Raw genomic sequence first — 21,632 nt, 5'->3', positions numbered from 1 at the left:
CGTAAAAATTATATAAAATATGATTATCGATCGATACTTGTCCACTCTTTTTTTTCTGCCATCATGTTTTGGTTTAGGTATGTTGGCAAACTTGCCTTCTGACATTTGGACAGATGACGTGCCAGGTTACTGTGTGTGGGGAGAAATAACCGCTGGTTGGTCGCACAAAGAGTAGTAATCCAGACATATGACAGTTTGGAGGTGGTTCGTTCCGACTTGCTTCGATCGTTGTGTTCGTTTTTATTGTTGTTAACTTAACTTTTTTTTTTTCGATTATTTTTGCAATTAGCTAGGATAATTCAATTGTGATATGTGTGACTGAGGAGGTCAGGAACTTTAGAACTTTGCCGTTTGAAATTCCAAGTGATAAAAGTGATGAGAAAAAAGGTACCGTATGTTGTGATTTCATCTCTTTTTCCCTCTTCGTCCTGCTTCTTCTTATAACTACCTGGAAGTAGAATACCTTTTGTGCGCGATGATGATGCCCTTTGGCTCTTTAAATAAAAAAGGGCAAGCTCGTGAATTGTGCATGATGCAGACACGATGCGTGCACAATTTCATTTTCTTGCGAAAATCTTTAGAAACTGAATTGAAACATACACAAATCATATTTATAGTAAATTATTATTATTATTTCATTTTCGTTTGTTTTCTTTCTCGATTATTTTGTGCACTGATTACGTGATGTAAAGAACATCGGATGGAGGAGGAGACATGTTCTCGTGTTTTGATATTGTGCTTTACACAACCTTTTATTGTTGCGAGTTTATAAGGTCAATTGGCTTTCTATGCAATTAATTACAGTGTTGTTATTTGCCTATTGTACTCGTGCTCGACTATCTTTAACATTAATATAAAACACATTTTTTTTAATCTTCTGTTAACTTATTTCACTTCAAATTGCAACAAATACTATAAGATTCATGCATTCATTCAAAATATTTCTATTTCTATGAATGTCTAAAAATAACAGCCTGTATGTGTTACTAAACTACTTATGTTATTGTTTGCGTCTGTCGCAAACGGAATTCCACTCGAAAGGAATTTCAGACAAAAAAAAAATGTTTTCTTTAATAATTTCCTGAAATCTAATAGTAAAGAAGAAAAACAGATTTTTTTTTCGTTATTTCTTAAATATCTTATATAATTATTTGTAATTTTTTGCCTTCATATTTTTATATGTATAATAGAAAAGTAGTATGTACATGTGTGTATGTTGTAATTAAAATAAACGTGAAAGCAATCAAATATCCAAAAATAATATTGTGTTTACAATTAGACTTATCGATAAATTTAAAATTTAATCCTTATTTTCACGATAATCGTTATTGTTTATTTATATATAAACAATTATTGTTCGAAGTACAATATTATATTATTATTATTTTATACAAATATTGTTTTTATCTCTCTGATAATTAATAATATTCACTTATTTTATGCATAAAATGAGATTGGAAGTACTTTTTTATAGAGTAATTTATCTGACCTTAATTGGATATTGACCTTTTTGTTTTCTTACAACATTTTCTGATAATAAATTAATAAAACATTAAAATACTATGAAAATAAATTACTTTGAGATGAATTAATGTACCAGATATTACGATTATTGTAAACATTTTTGAAGTACAAATTCAGTAGTTTTTTCTAAAAAATTTAATTTATGTGTGTTAATATAGAGTAATCTACTGTCGATACTGTATTTAATGGCCTTGTAAATAATAGCTAGATAGTGTTGTTACGTTATTGTTTGTGTTTTAGTATGAATAAATATTATTGAAAACTCAAAAACATGATTTAATATAAAGAAGTGAGATATACGAAATACAATTTAAATTCATAGTAAATTTATGATTGAAACTAATTAGGGCTTTAATTATGAGAAAAATGTTTATTTTAATTTACACTATATTATAAAATTAAAATGTTGATATTTCTACGTAAAAGGTGCTTAAATTAGATAAATAATGTATTTTTTTCCTAATAATTATATTTATAATATTGGATTTCATTTGCACAATATTTTGTGAAGTCAGATAATCACAATTTCATTATATTTGCATGCGCTCTTTCTCAAAGATATATATATTTTTTTTTGCATAAAATCAGAAATTATGTTATATGTGTGTGGTTGTTACTAAACGTAATTGTGTTTAATTGCAGACTGTGAATAATGTCAAATACTGGCGAACACGCAACTAGCGACCCAAGTAAGATAGAAGCAGCGTCATCATCGTCTACTGCAGGGTCGACATACACTTTTCCAGAGGTAGTGCGATCTCCAGATACCAGAGGCCATGGACGTAGTGCAAGTCATGGTAGCGGTACGACGTTCAGCGGGGGGGCGGCCTCCACGTCCGTGGTCGGGCGACCATCAGCCCTTAAGTCTACTCGGGGCCATCAAAGAGCGTTTTCTCAGGGTCAGATCACTGATTCCAGCGGTATACGACCTGGCCACAGCCGCGTCGGTTCGAAAACAGACTTTATTCTGCCACCCGGCCACAAAGAAACAGAAACGACGTCCGGGAGCGGCTCCCGCACCTCCGCAAAGGGACACTCCAGACAGGCATCGCGAAGTGAATCCATCTATACGCTCAGGAGGACAGCACCTCCGTCCTTCTGGAAGAGATTCCTGAGTTTTATATTGCGACGGTCGCCGCGTTACGAACAGGAAGAGAGATATCGAATTGTTGTGCCTAATCATACAGTGCCCCCAAAAACCCCACGGAAAGAGCACCCCAACGGGAAACGGCCCAACAATAAGGTCCGTACGACCAAGTACACGCTGCTCTCTTTCCTGCCCCGCAATTTGCTCGAACAGTTCCACAGGGTCGCCAATTTGTACTTCATATTTATCGTACTGCTAAACTGGTTTCCCGCAATTAACGCGTTTGGTAAGGAGATTGCGATGATCCCGGTGGTGTTCGTGCTTGGTGTAACAGCGGTTAAAGATCTATTCGAGGATCGCAGGAGACACGCCAGCGATAAAAGGATTAACAACTCCACATGCCGAATATACCAAAGGTAAGATTTTCCGCGATCGATCACACTCACCAATAAACGTAGACAACAACAGAAAGTCATTACAATAACAACTGTTTACAGTTAATATTCGAGTGGTCTTAATATTATAGATTTTTTGGGTCATTTGGATGAGTCAGAGTATGTGTGACTGTATACATTGAAAGGTCAACGTGATTGTATCTGGAATATTAATGTTGTTAATTGCATGTTAAATATCGAAACCACTCTGTGTTCACTATCGGATACATTAAACAAAAAGAAAGTTTTTGGTGACAGAAGTGATGAACTTATTAATGTATATATATATACTTTCGTTGTCAATATCTTCAATAAGCTAAAGAAGTTTTGAAGAAAACGATAAAATGACTTGATGCATATAAAATGTATACATTTTAAGTGCATTCAATTGTGATTCGTATAATGACATCGATTTTAAAATCACACGAATTAAAGCTGAACACAAACAATGAGCTTTTTTTTTGTATAAAAAATTGATTTCCAATAGGTTTCATTGTTGCAGTAATTGCTTTCAATCGTGTGATATGTACGTACAGCTAACATTGTACATACAATGTAACGCGTGCAATTAACACTTTCTCTGAATGAAGTATTCCATTTACTTTGAACTAAAAATTTGTTGTTATTGAAAGCTCGAAAGTATCTTCAAATACACTCTATATCAATTGGTTCTGTTAGGGAAAAGCTTAACGTAATACCTAATTACGATGTACGACTTCATTTAATAGAGAACAAACTTTTTACATACTGAATTGATATTTCCGAGAATTGACAGTAAAGTGTCTTCCAACTATTTGTGCCGACAATAAAATAATCCTGTGATTATGAGACTTTTTGTGGAGTATTATCTGCGACAAAAGTTGTTGAACTTTCATAACACAATGATGTTTATTTCATTTAACGCTGTAAAACTAAAATTGTAACAGTAATATCGCAAGTTATTAAACTGTGCATGACACATGTTTACAGTTTTCAAGTTTCCGTAATGCTGCGGAATACGACAAAACATGCTTTGCTTCCTTCCTAAAATATGAATATGATTTACCATTGTTAATATTTCAAACCGCAATCGACACGCACTGTTTACTTTAGCGTAAAGAAGAAAGAGAAAAAAAAATGCTTCATTATTTTTCTCTCAATGGTTTTCTCTATTACAAAGAGAACTGAACATTGGATTTTTTGAGATGACGTAACGCCCGCGTTACTCAACGACGCTCCGTTTCCTTACCTTGGTATTTCATTTGTAAAAGTTTTGGTTATTATACAGAACGTAATTTATTTTTCGTGTCCGTCTGCGAACGTGTATTTCGCAAATTAAACAAAAGAGGTTCTTAATTCACCAAAGATTGCAGTGGACAAACAATTAGACAAGAGGAGACAAATAAGCATGAAATAAAATCAAGACCTCTTTTTTTTTACGACGTTGAAGCTCGTAGACTGCGTGCACAATTTAACTGTCGTTTTATCCACTAATTACACTTAATCGATACTCTATTATTTAGGGTCAAACGATTGGAATCTAATCAATTTACAATATCCACACTAATGACAATATTTATTATTTACACAGAACCAAAATAATCACTATACAATTCAAGAGAGACCAGATTCGATCGTGCACTCTTTCGTGATTTAGTTATTAGAATTAAGGTAGTTCTTGAGGACTACCCAGAAATTACTTGATGAATTTTTAATGAACCTTAGATGCTCATTCAATCTGCCTTCATGACCCCTAAAATCATAAATACATTACTATTATTATTTATTCGTGGGGTAACGTGGAATACATGAGCAGTCGCTTCTGGTATTTCTTTTCTTTTTCTACTCCACTTTCTTTCCTCGATCTCTTGTGTTTGTTTTGTAGTTTTCCTGGAACACTGCTGGAAATTCAATTCGTATCTGAAATATTGAGTAGTCATATATGTAGACGTTCAATTCCTGCAGCCGCAAGGTTATTCTAATGTCAAGGTTTTCAGTTGGTGTGAAGACTTGCAATAATAAAATGTTCGGTTGTTGCTAAACACTTTCAATTCGTGTTTTGCACTTCTTATTTAGAGTTACTTTTCAATGCATAAATAATATGTTGTTTCACAAGCACAAGTACATTTATTTAACAAAAACAACTACAACAAAAATCATATTTTAAATAATTTTATAATTCTAGCGTTGAGGTGAAATTTTATTTCTGCATATAAATTTAGAAATGCGATCTAAAAACCTATAAACCATACAAAATTGTTTTACAACTGGCTGAGTTAATACATCCGTGCGCGCGTTATATAAATATTTATGAATCGAAATTAACCAATTATTAATTTCGAAGATTATATATTTTTTGCTTTTGTTGAAAAGAGTGTTGCGAGTATTTTCGAAAAACAATTATGTTGACCTTCACAAATATGCAATATGCAATATTATTTATTCAGCAATCGCATAAGTTCGCCTAAATCGCTATATTTTTTTTATCGTAACTGACGTCAAGCGCGCGCGTTTTCTTTCGAGTCGCGAATAGCAACAAAATATATATATATATTATTTATGTTGATTAGGCCGTATCAATGCAATGTAATAATTACATGCGTTGCAGCAGGGACCAATGAAGATTTGTTTATGGGTATTATCTGTTGGCCTTTAACAGTAGCAACCTTGTGCGAACGTTGTTTAAATAATAGAACGTTGGGAAATGCTCTGGAAAAAGTACTGCTCACCTTACCTCCAGCCATCGGTATCCTTGCAAGAACCTTAACCAGGCTGACTCAGAGATGAGAAATATCAAAGTTAGTTATTCTTTACACTTAATATGGGCATATTGTAGATCTTCGTTTACTTAAAGGAGGAGATACATTCAGAATTTAATTAGTTACATGCTACTTTATTAACTACATGTTGTAATCTATGTTAATTATAGACTTTTTATTTTGCACAATGGAACGGAATTGTTCAATTCATATTTGTGTGAAAAGAAAAAAAATAAGTAATAACGTGAAAATGCTTCTACCCACATATAAAATGATTACGTTATTGAATATAAAAATGTATGCATATAATTATGGTAAAGTTTCACAACTAGTGGAACTAGGAAATTAAAAACTGTATATAGTTTTAAAATTTTCATAAAAAAAATGATAAATGACAATCTTGATTATATCCTTTTTATAATTGTGTCAATCAAATATGTTAAAGTTACTTTAATATTTGTCAGTTTGTTAAATTAGATGATTTCTTACATTGCCAATATGCGGATATGATGCAATTGTACTCTTTGAAGATTGCTCGAGATAGTGAAAGGCATTGAACGTACTGTTAAAATCGCCAGCAATCTAATATGTATTGAAAAAGTCACGAATTTAAAACCAGCCAATTGAGATCAACCGGATAGCAGCAGCAATTCCATGTTATTATACTCGGAATTGTACGTAATACATTGAAACATGTTTGATTTGAACTACGGTATACTTAAGCTTTGATTAATCGAGTATTCAGTGCACTTTAATTTTAATACAACACTGTTTCCAAATAAAATCTTACCCATGGCACATCTCCATTTTCTAGCTCAGCCTTTCTCTTTTATTTCACCTTGATATACCCTGAGTCATACCATAAATTACATGTATTCCAAATGTTCTGCTGCAATGCAGAATATACACAGTTACAACCCCTAAATATCTCTTGGGAACCTTCGCCAAACACCAAATACACTAGGTCGAAATTAACAATTACAAATGTCTGCACAGAAGTTAAACATGTCCATGATGCTTATCAATATATCAATCATTCAGAAGTGGATTCAACTATTGCTTAGGTACATTTATTTCTGAATTATTTATAGAAATTTTAATTATATTAAAATATTTATAGTTGTATATTAGTAAACAAGATTATAAAATAATCTTTTGCTGCAGTTAGTAAATTACTTTTTATTATCTATTTTCTTTATTAAAGAGATGTGAGTAAACTATTTATCATAGTTTATGAGATTGTGCAAATAATGTGCGTATTATAAATTAACAATAAATAAGGATATTCACGCTACGAACTTAATTCAACTCGGTAGAAGCTTTCCCTGCATTCACGAAACTTACGTACCTGTGTTTCCACGACACGCAATCTGTTTAATATTGTATTATGATTAGTTTTGTTGATACCGACATGAATTCCCAATGGCGTTTCCACACGCCGTGCATAATTGATAAACGCATAAAATAATGAAATATTAAATAAATACAATAAGTTATTTTCCTGTTGGTTTTTAATCTCGTGTCAAAGTTGTTATTTAATTACTAATATATTACAACAAACCGAACTGAATTTTGCAAGGATCACGAGATTTATTTTCTATAATAACCCACTAATCTCATTTCAGCAAAAAAAATAATAAAAAATATACACATTAAATTATTTAAATTAAATTTATCAAATCCTGTTTTTAAATAAGTCAAATGCGTTGTTGAGTCACATATACGAAATTGTTATTGTGAAAGTAGACTTTTATTTTATATTCATAACTCTTAATTCGCCAACGGAGAACCAACACACAGTTTGTCCTCGATTCTGCCTCATAGGTTACGTTTTAAATAAAACGAAATTAACGTTTTTATTTTTTTTTGTTTACGTTTTACATTTCTGTTTGAAACTAATCGCAGACGTTGAGGGATTTTTGCGCATATAACAAAAAATGTCGGTCTTCCACTTTCTATATTTTTTGACACGTTTTTTATGTTGATAATAGGAATACAATTTATAGGTTTAATCTTTATATGCCGAATTAAATGATTACTTTAATTATTAGTTAATTGTGAGCAATTTTACAACATTTCATAGCTTCGTAAACTTATGAAATAAGTAAAAATATACTTGGATTTGTGATGTAATATTTTTTGTTTTTGTGGCAAAATTATGATCAACTTGGTTAACTATATAAAGCTGCACTAATTACTTGTTTTCACCCAAACACTAGTTTTTATTACAAACGCCGAATTAAATGATTACTTTACTTATTAGTTTCTAGACTTTGCTTAGAAACCATAATATTTTGAGTATTTATATATCTAATTGTGAGCAATTTTACAAAATTTCATAGCTTCGTAAACTTATGAAATAAGTAAAAATATGATTAACTTGGCTAACTAACGATATAACTCTGCAGCAATTACTTGTTTTTACCCAAACACTAGTTTTTATTATAAATGCCGAATTAAATGATTACTTTACTTATTAGTTTCTAGACTTTCCTTAGAAACCATAATATCTTGAGTATTTGTATATCTAATATGAGTATAATCATATTCGTTATGATATTGTAAGCAATTTTACAAAATTTCATATCTTCGTAAACTGATTAACTTGGCTAACTATATAACTCTGCACCAATTACTTGTTTTTACCCAAACACTAGTTTTTATTACAAACCTTTCCTTGGAATCTAACAGAATCTAGCGAAGAAATTCTTGTCGTGTAATAAATTGGAAAAGTGCAATTTACTCAATTCGCAGATGTTTTACGCCGTGACACGTCCAAAGCGATTTAATTTCACGCTCGGCTTTGTAGTCTTTTTTTAAAAATTATTATTATCCATTCTGTAACCAGGTTTATGTTATTGGTGAATTTATTCTTGTATTTTCTAAAGGACAATATTTATCAAGTTTGTTCAAATAAATTGTTATCGAGTGAGCACTTATTTTACTATAAAAATGTATAGGACATTTCGTTGTAATTCAGATAAAGTGCAGACATTATAAATTAAATCGATCACTGGCTTCAATGTCCAGTCCATTAGATCTTTATTGCTGGCGATCCAGGATTGCATGACCTACATACAGGGTGCGTCTACATACACGATTAATTCATCTTTTAATAATGCAACGATGAATAAATGTACATATATCAAATACGTAGTGTGGACATAGCCCAGTTATTAAAATTGATGGAAAGTTATCGAAATCCCAAATATTTGCTTTAGTAAAGCGTGCAGCGTCGAATCGCTTATCCAAAAGCTTAACCAGTGATGATTGACACTTTTCAATATTATTTTTAAAGTATCGCAGTTGCGATAAGGAAACAACAAAAAAAATATGCGATATTCGAATGTAAGCCTTTATCATTTTTTCTTTTTATCCTGTAACAAACAATAATCAGGTTAATTATCCGCAGGAAACACACGTTCAGAGAATAACAAAAAAAGTATTTATGAAACATTTTATTACAATTGTTAATGGGTTATGAAATGTTTATTCTAAAGATTTATAACAATGTTGGTTATTGCAATTTATTGAAGTTTGTTATAAAGTTGAGATTAAATTAAGAGAAGCTTGTTGCTGTCGTTGAGCAAGTAACAGTGTTATGAATAGTAATGAAATTGTAGTTTAGGTACAAAACCCATGTAATGCGTACCCTCGAAACCTAATTATATATTGATGTAAGTAAAAACGAACTCGACAAAAATCTCTAAATAATGCACACAATGCACTAGAATACAAAAAAGTCAATATTGAGATATTTTCCAATTTGACTCAAGTTTCCTAAAAATAAAATGTTACGTGTCATCCTGGAATGTATTTAATAATTCGCACGTAATGACTGCAGCAACAAAAAGTACCAATTCCTGTATTCGCGTTTAGATCATTAAAGACGTTTGAATTTGTTGAACATGAATCTTGGCGTTCGGCTCGAGTCACGTACATTGAGGATGCGCGCATTTCTAATGATCAAATATCTATACATGGTGGTGCATTCCGTTAGATACTTTTTGGCAAAGGGAAAAAAATCAATAGCCGCACCGAAACCTTTACCCTATTACATAGCCAGCGCTATCCGCATTCCTCGAATCGCTTATTTCGATCACGTGAATCGAAAGAAGATAGAGGAAAGTTACAAGTAGACTTTTTAATAATATTGCCAGATGAATTGGTGCTTGCTGCATTGGCGTTCTGGCGACACACAGGGCTTCGTTTAATTACGTTGTTTATGTAACATGAAATGAATCGCTGAAAGAGCGCGTCTGCTCGCAATCATTTTTAATATAGACCAAATACTATTGAATGTGTCGACAAGAGCTGCGAAGGCTTATGAATATATAGGTTATGGAAATGGTGAATCTGATTTAGAATGAATATTTGCATTCGGTGCCGCATTGAAAGTACACAGTAGTTATTAATTATTCCCTCCGTGTCTGGATTGTGGAATAAGAATACTGTTATTCCATTGGGTCAAGAAACTGTATCGAGCTATTTATAAAACGTTCATGCGGCGTGGAGAATTGTTTAAAAGTGACAATTTCTTTCTTTTTACCTTTACAACACAATCTTCAAGCAAAATTAAATTTATTTTTTTAAATATTATTCTTTGAAATGTTTATTTTTTGATGGAAATATTATTGTGTGTCAATGTCGAAAGGTTAGGGATTTCTCTTGTTATAAATTTGGATGTAACAATAAACAGATATGTCGGCTCGAAATAGCTAAAAGCCAAAATACATATAGGAAATGATGATTATTAGTGTAACTCAGTGAGAAATTCTTATTATTCGTATCGTTTTGACGTCATGAAAATTTTCCTTTTAAACTGTTTTCAGAATTCACTTGTATTATAAATATTCAACTGAAATATATGAATGAAATTAATTACTATCAGAATGATCGAATTATCCACTGTATTAAAATTTTAAGTGAAATATCAGATTAATTTTAAAATAACATCAAATTATCACTACACGAATATTTCCTAAATTGATTGTCAAGTATAAATAATTCATAAATCATCTATAATGATGCTTTTATCGTCGCTTAAAGAAATGGGCTTTTGATAAAATTATTTATACGTTGATTATACTCTTCACATAATGGCTGATTATTGGAAACGGATTTGTAGATGATGATGGTTTATGGATGACTATAAATGAGTATATAAAAATTATACTTGTTTTTATGCAGTTAGCATAATAACAATTTATAAATAAGTAGTAAATGTATTTGGAGCATCACTTCTTCACTAATCAGTGATAGTAAGTAAGCACATGCAAAGGAAAGCAATGATCTCAAACCGGGTATTAATTAAATGTAATTAAATTATCTTTGATCAGAGCACGTATTAGTCTGCTGATTTGAATGCAAAGTTTGCATTACGCTTAAAAGTAATGTAGTATTGATTATTGATTGACTATATCGTTATTCTTATGTCCGGGGTTTCCAATTAGTACATTATACCAGAATTCGTATCGGCAATTAGTTTAATCATTGCTTATCGTTGTGATAACATAGGCAACTATAGGAGATGGACATTGGTAACAGCAATATCAAATACAAATGTGCATTTTTTGTGATAATACGTTTCGTTTGCACACATCCACTCAAAACGTTGTTTTCTAACAAAACATATGATACATTTCGCAGATAAATAAAGCGACCTTTGATTTATTACACTGTTTCCTGTGATGGTCTATATAAAAGTGGTAGTTTAATGTTCGATAAACATCGACCAAAATACATAACATGTATCCCAGTGTACGTCGCCTGGATTATAATAATCGCTTCGAAGGTTGCCGCTTTGTATCCAAACCAAAATAAATAAGGATAAATCCTCGGGATCGTTCATCTCACTAAATGTACTAGAAGATAGATAAGCTCAAATGGCAAACAGAAAGATAACATTATTAGTAATATCAAATGATTAATCATTTGTTTGAGTAAAATATATTTGGCTCAGGGTTCAAAATATTACAATTCATGACCAACCACAAATGCGACATTTATGGTGCAGGAAAACGAATAAATTTCTTAGTCATGCAAATCGATAAAACTATTGACATCTATGTATCCAGATTTTTATTTCATTTACAACTTCCACGGCGCATTTTACTAGATGCTATTTATTGCACGAAATAAGCGAAAACCGTTTTTTATTGTCGAAGTACGTTGGGCATATTCTTTTTTTATGATGGCCCTGTCGTAATTGCTGGAACGTAACTGGCACAGTTAACAGATTTTAATTGCAGCCGATATAGATTAATTGAATCTGTTGTTGCCTATTTAATGAGTCTACGCCTGAGACAATACGCAGATGGTTCATATATATACAATATTTTTGTAATGCGGAATTTTATCATCACAGTATTTATATTCGAATGTTTGTATCTTTGCGTGAGTTCTAACTAATTGCAATTACATTAAACTGATGTATGTCGAAATCAGGTAAAATGTTTAAGTCAATTAGGATTATCTCTGAAGCACTGAATGTATATATCTATACAAAAAAAAAGAGAAGTTAAGTGAGCTTAAGGTTAAGTAGTGAGTGTTTCGTAACAATCGCGGCGAGGGATATGTGAACGCTTAAAATAGTTCTCTTGAAGAATCGGCCGAGGAATAGAATGTACACTGACTGACTGTCTTTTACATTCGAGGAATAATTTAGGTGGGAACTCTACGAAAACACACGTGCACACGTATATAATACTATTACAGTACAAGCACGCAATATTAATGATGGGTATATGCATATGCATTGCGATACAACAGTTATCTTAATTATTTAACTATCTCACGGTCAGGGTTAGGTGCCCTCTTTTTTTTTAATTGATTTTTTCCCCCATTTCTCGTTATGATTGCATCATTTTGTTTACGTTTCGATCACATCGCGTAGTCAAAACTGACATTTGTTTGTGTTCGATAATGAATGGATGTAAATAATGCATATTCATTTATATAAGAGATATAAATGAATATGAAACACATTGAAGATCCATTGAATTTTCAAGCAAAATGAAAAGTTTTATTTGAACGCACAAATGTAAAAATTTAATTTCAAAAGTTATTTATGGAGTTTTGATTAATTAACTGACTTACAATTTCAAGGAAACTTATTGATAGTTATTGTAAATATTTCGAGAGAAACTAGATATATTTTTCTAGATAATGTTATATTGAAAGTAAAAGTTTTCATTATGATAAAAGATAATTTCTCCGAATCGATGGATGATTTAATTTGTCGATAAACTGGATATAGTTTTCTAGATTGAAATCTATTTTAGAGTATTAAAATTAATTTTTCATAAATTTTAACTTATCAAAACTTTATCATTTTTAAAGGGTAAATTATGCTTTTTATAATTACATAACGAAGTCGATAGTTTTCATTTGGAACGCGCTACTTTATCATATTTCTCGAATGCAGTGAAACTATTTTAATGGATTTGCTGTTAGATACACAAATACACGCTTCTTTCGCACGGATTTTCGCGATATTTAATAGGCCAGTAAACATGCTAACACCTTGGGAACGCGTTAGTACTTCTAATTATCACACCTCCGTTGAATCCGTAGTAGCTGTTCATTTCTATGTCACAAAATAATGTCTATATATTTATTAAACATAATTCAAATGATTTTCATATACAAATTTAGTTTATTTAAAAAAAAACAATTTTTTACGTTTAATTACATTTTAATATTTTCTTATATTAACTATGACTTATTGTGAAAACAATTGTATGAAATATCGGTTTTTGAACTGATATTTCTTGGAATTATACTTATCCATACTGATAAAAGATTATCTAGAACTCGCAAGAAACTTTTATTTAGACATAGTAATAGTAATATATGTTAAAAGGAATTTTCAATTGAATAGAAATGTAATAATAATAATATTGGATTTTAATCGAACCACTAAAAACAAACAGAGACTGCTCTCGGCTCATCGATCTGTATACATAAAACAAATAATCCTGAAACCAATTTGTGTGTGTTATTTATTTGGTAAGTCAGTAAAACAAACAGCGTTGCGTGTATCCATACCGCATCCGAAAACGAGGGATAAAATTGCGGTGTTTTTCTTGCACGTAAATAATTAGAAACTTTAGCCCTGCGAAAGGGCAAAATTGAGTTTTCCTCACTCAAGTGGTTAACCGGGACAAGTTGGGGAAACAGACTGTTAACATTCCCTTTTATTTTTATTTTTTTTCTTTTCCTCACTCGTACACATCCTTTACCCAAGCAATTACACTTTGCGTGCTGTTTGCAAAAATAAAAATAAAATAAATAAAATTATTGTATTCTCCACGCTCGCTCCTGATGGAGGTCTACGTACTTGAATCCTGTTTATTCGCAGTCACCGGTTTCTTGAAGCTTGCCATTTTCAGTAATTTAATTAGAAAATGAGCGCACAAAAACAGGCGTAATACGGGTGTTTGTCTTTTAATCACCCACATTACATAATTGAAGTATAAAAAGATCTCACGGTGGGCATAAACAAATAGTCTGATCGTAAATTTATATTTCTTCAAGTAATGCGTCAAAATTATCTTCCAATTGTCGTGGCCTTGAAACTAATTGCTACAGATTAACAGAGTTCGGAGTTTTCACTTAATGTTTGATTTTACAATCTCGGTCGTTTGATGACAAATTTAGTTCTTGCTTTTGGTATATAATATTAGGAAATCAGCTTATATTCGACTTCGTGCACATACTTGTTCAAAAATAAACCATTTTTTAAAGGACAAATAAGTGTTTTGACAGATTACATTTTACAAGTAGCTATTATATAATGTAATTCATAATTGGAACGATTATGACTAACACTATACTCCGTTTGGTTTTTATCAGTACGATGACAACACAATATTATAAAATATTATTACCCGACTATAAAAATAACTTATGTTTATGATTCAATATATTTAATTGAAATTATATAGTTTTATTATAAAAATTAAGAGCTTGAATTCAATTAAAATACTTCTAATCTGTTGCGTAAGCGAATGCTGTGGGCAGTTTAATCCTTAACCCACATAAGATCCAAAAGTTGATTTATATTGTACGACATTAACTGAAGGATTTCACCATTTGTAGTGCGCTATAAACATTCTATAAATCTACACAAAGTGTGTTATTAGAGGACTGTAATGTTTGTAGTTTTTTTTTCACCATAATACTGTTTTCCTAATAGCTTCACTTATTTTGTATTCTTTGGGTAATAATTTCCTATGATTTATCGTGGGTAGCTCATATGGAATTATAGATTTACGAATAATAATTTTAGGATAATCTATTTATCATTTTTTGTATATATAGTAATAAAAATCAAGTGGTTTATTAACTTAAGGCATACAATAACAATTGATAATAATTATATATTGAACGATAATTTTGATGAAACTTTATAAATTGGGCAAAAAAATGTGTACAGAATCATTATATTAATGTTAAAAAAAAACGGTTTATATGCATTCGATTCTTATTTAAAATGTATATCGATTCAATTTAACGAAAGGGTAATTATATTAACATGCTTTACACTTTTAAATATTTAATCAATTTATGTATACGTGTAGGAACAGCTTTTGTATGTAAATTCATTGACAAATGTATTTATTAATTTCAGATTAATTTCAATACTTTATATTTTCATTATCATATGCGCAAAATGTTTTTTTTGAATCTTGAACTTTTCTCTTTTAGTATTGATCAACTAGAGAAAAAAAAGCTCAAGCAGCAATTTGTTTGCAAGTTTGCCTGCAGACGCATTATGTTATTATTATACTTGAGTTTGCGCAGATTCAAATTCATTTGAGAAAACTACCAAAAAGCACGCAACTCGAATTTGTGTAAATAAAGCGTGTTACCTACTTTTCTTCTCAAATACAAATATAAAAGAAGGAAATAAGCAAAATTCTGCATACGCTGATTCATTGGAACGATTACACGTTGAAAAGTTATTGTTTGACAAAAGTTCAATCTTTGTTTATTTAGATATGATTAAAACGTATATTTTTTTGGAAAAATTATAATGATTTCTTTTCTTTTTTTTTTCTAGTGAAAACGATAGGTATAAGAAGGTGCTGTGGAAAGAGGTGCGAGTCGGTGATTTAATACATCTATCGAATAATGAGGTTGTTCCTGCCGATATTCTACTCTTGCGATCCAGTGATCCGAATGGCCTTTGCTACATCGATACTGGGCACCTTGACGGAGAAACTAATTTGAAGCAGCGAAAAGTTGCCAGAGGTTTCACTGAGAAGGTAATTGATTTAAAAATTCTATTATCTGCGTGATACATACATTCATCGATTAATCAATAACATAATTAGAGAAAAAAAAATAAATGGACATTTTTGTTTCGGATTATCACCGGATTTGTTTATTCGTTTTTCATATTAAAGCGGCTTATCTGCGTACGATATGAGAAAGATTATTAATATTATTGTTGCCAATAATAATTATCTTGAACAATGGATAAATATTTGATGCTATGAATTGGACTAAAAGCAAAAAGATATGAAAATTTTATGCAGAAAGTTTTGAAACTTTCTTTTTCGATTAATTAATTTCTGGCAATATTCAATATTTTGCAATTATAATAACATACTTGCTATGTTATTGTAAATTTATAAATCTTATCTTAATACGATGCGATATTTCCGTCCGAAGCCGTATTAGTAAACAGCAAACAGAAACGTCTTTCTTTGAAAACATATGCATACATTTTATATTATTTAATTTATTATGAATATAATTATTGAGAATTATTTTTAAATTTTTAGCAAGACGGTTTTGATCCTAGCAAATTTAAGAGCGTTATAGAAGTGGATGCGCCTACAACGAAAATCTATAGATTTCATGGGGCTATGCTCCATCCATCCGGTACCAGAATTCCTGTAGGTACGGATAACCTTCTACTCAGGGAATGTTTGCTCAAAAACACGGATTATGTGGAAGGAATCGTTGTGTATGCAGGTAATTTCAAATTCGTCGACGACGACGACGACAACATGTATATACAATTTATGTTTGTAATCATTTATAGGTCACGAAACGAAAGCGATGTTGAATAATGGCGGTCCCAGATACAAAAGATCGTCATTAGAAAAGCAAATGAACCAAGACGTCCTATGGTGCGTACTAATACTGATATTTCTGTGCGTCATCGGAGCAATCGGATGTAAACTGTGGCTGTCGACTTATACAAATTTACAAGAACCTTTCAGACCGGATGGTTATTCTGATTCGAGTGAAGCCTTTTTAGCCTTTTGGACATACATTATTATTTTGCAGGTAATTAGTATTCTTCGCGCACGTATAATTAACTGTTTGCATACTTATAATTTGTATTATTACATTTGCAGATCATGATTCCACTTTCGCTATACGTTACATTGGAAATGTGTAAGATAATACAAGTGTATCATATCCATAATAACGTGGATCTCTATGACCCGCTGATAGACAAGAGGACGGAATGCAGAGCGTTGAATATTACCGAAGAGTTAGGACAAATTCAATATATTTTTTCGGATAAAACGGGAACGTTGACTGAGAACAGAATGATATTTAGGAACTGCACCATTGCGGGCGTCGACTATCATCATCCAACGCTTCAGGATGAAAGTAAAACGAAGAATACGCTGACTGTGCTCTGCAATGCGAAAATGGTGCAGGATATGCTTTGCCAAGAAAGTGTAACCGATTCGTCTAGTTTGATCCACGCTACTCGCATCCAGGAGTTCCTTCTATTACTAGCCGTTTGTAATACCGTAGTGTGTTCACACCATCCTCACTATGATCTCATGAACGCTAGTGGTATTTTAGAACCAGTTCCGAACGCGTTCGAACAGGAAAACAAACCTGAAACAACCACTACTGTGTCGCCTAACGACAAATACAGCAGGTTGGAGGAGTCGCGTTCGGTGACTCCTTCGCCGCCGCTGCACACATCATCACATTTCGATAATCGTCGAACACCGCATGTGCCATCATTAAGCCCTATAACCTCAGTGGATTCTTCACCGACGAGTGAAGCGCCGCCAAAAAATTCACGACCAAAAATCCTCAACATTACGGCGTTAGGTTTTTTAGGTAACAAGAGAAACATGAATTTGACTGACGAACAGAAAGTGAAGATAAATCAATCTGTAACACCATCTCCGCACGAACTGAAACCTATCTTCGAGGCGGAGAGCCCCGACGAATTAGCTCTCGTAGATACAGCTTACATCTATAACTGTAAATTACTGAAAAGAACACCCAGTGAGGTGACCGTGGATTTACCCGGAGCCGGACGATACGATTTCAAAATATTGAATATCCTGCAGTTCGATTCCGTGCGTAAATGCATGTCCGTTATTATCAAACATCCAGTTACTAAGCAAATAATTTTATACTGCAAAGGAGCGGATACGACAATAATTCCTGCCTTAGCGCCCGTCGAAGATGACTCCGAGCAGAAGAGAATTATTTGTCAAACCCAGCAACAGCTGAACGCTTACGCCAAGCAAGGTCTCAGGGTACTTCTGATGGCCAAACGTATACTGACCGTAACCGAATACAACGAGTGGCTCAGGAAACACAAAGAGGCTGAACTTTCCCATGACAATTTAGAAAAGAAGCTTCAAGAGAGTTACGCATTGATCGAACATAATTTAACGTTACTAGGTGCGACTGGAATTGAAGATAGACTGCAAGAAGGTGTACCCGAGACATTGGCATCACTGATTTCCGCAGGAATAGTTGTTTGGGTTGTGACTGGAGACAAACCGGAAACTGCCATTAACATCGCCTACTCTGCGAAATTATTTTCCCCACAAATGGAGTTACTTAAATTAATGACTAGAAGTAAGGAAGCGGCTGATCGGACGATATCATTCTATCTCAACGAGATTGAGCGACAACCCGATGGAGGTGATCCCACATCGTCGAGCAATTTGCTGAGTTCTCGAAGTCAACCTAAAGCGAAGACCAGAGCATTGGTAATCGATGGAAAAACTTTGACATTCATACTGGATAGGCGATCGAATTTAACGAAACCCTTTTTGAAACTGACGACCTACTGCAATTCCGTTCTGTGCTGTCGCGCAACACCTCTTCAGAAAGCTTACATCGTTAAAGTGGTCAAGGAAGAATTAAAGATGCGCACATTGGCAATCGGCGATGGGGCCAACGACGTTTCGATGATCCAAACTGCCGATGTTGGCATCGGAATTTCCGGACAGGAGGGTATGCAGGCTGTGATGGCCGCAGACTTTTCGCTCTCTAGATTTAAATATTTGGAACGTTTGCTCTTGGTCCACGGACATTGGAGTTACGATCGTTTATCCAGTATGATCTTGTACTTTTTCTACAAAAACGCAGTAAGTGTTTGCACAATTCTCAAATACTCAATTAAAAATAAATTAACTTTTCTGTTTTAAGGCTTTTGTGTTTTTGATATTTTGGTATCAACTTTATTGTGGTTATTCCGGTGCGGTGATGATCGACCAGATGTACCTTATGTTATACAATTTATTGTTCACCTCTCTACCTCCACTTGCCATAGGTAATAATAATAATAATTCCTTGTATATATGATAGATTTTGTTAAACTATAACTTTGTTATTTCAGGAGTTTATGATCAAGATGCTCCTGAATATTTATTGAGAGAAAATCCATATCTGTACCGTCGCGGGAGGCTGGGAAAGGCCTATCGATCTCGATCCTTTTGGTTCACGATGTTCGATGCAATATATCAAAGTTTGGCCATATTTTTCATATGTCAGGGTATTTATAATGAAAGCGACATCGATATCTGGGAATTTGGGACTGTCGTCACTACTGCATGCATGTTTGTCATGCAATTGCACGCTGCAATAGAGACTCGATCATGGGTATGTACATTAAGCGTATCTAAGCAAATCGCTCATTACATTTTGCTTTCATGCAACATGCAAGAATACATTATTCAATCTATAATCTAAATATTCGTTTTTAAATTAATAATTGTTTTTAAATATTATGTTTCACACTATTGAATGACATGAAATTAATTGTAATTTTTGTTTTGTTTCAGACAATTTTACATATTGGATCTTATCTGGTGTCCATAGGGCTTTTTTATTTGTATTCAATTATTTACAACGCATACTGCGTGAACTGCTTTGGCTTGCCGAGTAACTATTGGATCATACAGCACGCAATGAGCACAGCAAATTATTGGTTACTAATTCCTCTCTCATGTGTAGTGGCATTACTACCAAGGTAAATATATATTTTTTATTATAAATTTATGTCGAATTACGATTCAATTATTAGATAATTTAATTGCAATTAATAAATTAATTGTTTTCAGAATTCTGTTGCGTGTAATAAAAACGGCTGTATGCCCGGATGATGTAACGCGGGCGATAATGATGCATCGACGAGCGTTAAGGAGAGGTGAGGGGTTTCTCGTATCTTGGTCTAGATCAACTTCAGCATCTTCCATATACAGGTTAGGGCACTAATCATCCCTTTGAGTTATCTGTCCATATTTTGAGTTTTTTTTGAAAATTAATTTTTTTAGCTTCTCTTTTAGCTTGCACACACGTGTTTATTTTTTTCTTTCAATTTTGTTTTGCTTGTAACTAAAACAGATTTTCATTTTCATTTCTACTAATTACCCAGTTAGTTGTTATCCTTCCCTACATATTTTCTAATTCTTTCTCTTCATTCTCACCTCATACACACACGGTAAGTCTGCATGTGTTTTTTTATCTCCTTTGTATCTCTTAGTCATAAAAATAAGTCTAGATGTCCAGTAGAAGTAAGTGGAAATTATTATTTTTTTATTAATTGTTGCATTTACCATTTGCAGTCGTGTTCGTTTGGGACGAGTAAAAACTTTTGTATTTTTGTTTCGTTTAGAACCACCGATAACAGGACTAAGAATAACATTTTGACAGCGGTTGGATGAGTTACATTTTCCACAGTGCTTCGTATTAAGGCCTTAATACTGATAGGATTATAAAAGAAAAGTGTTTCTACTAAGGAAAAATATATATTACAAAAAAAAAGAAGAAAATAATATGATAATATGAAATAAACGGAAATGGGATTTTACCTGCATTTTCTAGGCTGTGACGCATTTGTATATAATATATATATATATAATATGAGGGACCAATGAAGACATGCTTAAATAATCCAAAATCCAAAGGGTAGATATTGGGATCTTGTTTATTTTTATGTACGTATGTATCGATGACAAAACAAACGGAAACAATTAATAACTTGATTTTGAAGTCTCAATATGCTCAAGATTTAGGTAGAGAGGTACGTGTGCCATTTTCATTTTTAAGTTAGCACAAAATGTTAGGTACTAACTTATTGTATTTGTACTTAGCTAAACTGTAATTTTATTTAGTTTTTATTAATTTAAAGTTACCAAGTTTTACTTCATCTTGTTTTTAAATATGTATTATATATATAATTAATTGATTAATTACTTTGTTTTAAGCAATTACTTTATGATCGAACATTTATGATTATGAAACGATTAGTTTTATTATAATTATTATTGTTATTTTCGTTTAGTGATAAAAAGAAAAACAATGATAGCCCCTGTACATATATAAAAGTAAATTCAGTTTTTATGTTCCTCTAATTTATTTTTTATTTAATATATTTTTTTTTTATTATTATTCGCAAACGTATATTATTATTATTATTTTAACTTGCCAAATACATTTTATATTGCACAATGTTGAATTTCTACTACTACTACATCTGTTTTCTTTCAATCTGTTCGAAATCTCTACTACTATTATTATTTAGTTTAGCAGCAATACAATATTAAACTCCCTTTGTAA

The 21,632-nt window shown here is 32.2% G+C and overlaps 1 protein-coding gene across 2 annotated transcripts; it reads left to right on the top strand.

The window, feature by feature from the left end:
• The first annotated feature begins 157 nt into the window (after window positions 1-157).
• LOC108565096 (probable phospholipid-transporting ATPase VD) lies at window positions 158-20,840 on the top strand. 2 transcript variants are annotated; one of them, XM_017924384.1, is made up of 11 exons: window positions 158-387; window positions 2,167-3,027; window positions 15,850-16,054; window positions 16,577-16,769; window positions 16,840-17,087; window positions 17,159-19,159; window positions 19,221-19,344; window positions 19,411-19,673; window positions 19,856-20,043; window positions 20,135-20,220; window positions 20,689-20,840. In XM_017924384.1, exons 2-11 carry the CDS (start codon window positions 2,177-2,179, stop codon window positions 20,721-20,723), a joined length of 4,194 nt encoding a protein of 1,397 aa, XP_017779873.1. In that variant the 5' UTR covers window positions 158-387; window positions 2,167-2,176; the 3' UTR covers window positions 20,724-20,840. The 2 variants fall into 2 exon arrangements, with proteins under 2 accessions (XP_017779873.1, XP_017779872.1); XM_017924383.1 differs by having other exon boundaries at window positions 20,135-20,275.
• Window positions 20,841-21,632: the final 792 nt, after the last annotated feature.

This window comes from Nicrophorus vespilloides, unplaced genomic scaffold (genome assembly GCF_001412225.1).
Source record: "Nicrophorus vespilloides isolate i.1.1-1 unplaced genomic scaffold, Nicve_v1.0, whole genome shotgun sequence".
Taxonomy (NCBI): Eukaryota; Metazoa; Arthropoda; class Insecta; order Coleoptera; family Silphidae; genus Nicrophorus; species Nicrophorus vespilloides.
The sequence above is the reverse complement of the archived record's forward strand: the minus strand, read 5'-3'. Positions and strand labels throughout refer to the sequence as shown.

What these genes read in the sequence shown, in the direction of transcription:
- LOC108565096 (XM_017924383.1), top strand. Translation starts at nt 2,177, where the DNA reads ATGTCAAATACTGGCGAACACGCAACTAGCGACCCAAGTAAGATAGAA. An exon ending in ACTTTTTCTACAAAAACGCA is followed by an intron (nt 19,160 to 19,220) that starts GTAAGTGTTTGC and finishes TTCTGTTTTAAG; the next exon opens with GCTTTTGTGTTTTTGATATT. An exon ending in CAATAGAGACTCGATCATGG is followed by an intron (nt 19,674 to 19,855) that starts GTATGTACATTA and finishes GTTTTGTTTCAG; the next exon opens with ACAATTTTACATATTGGATC.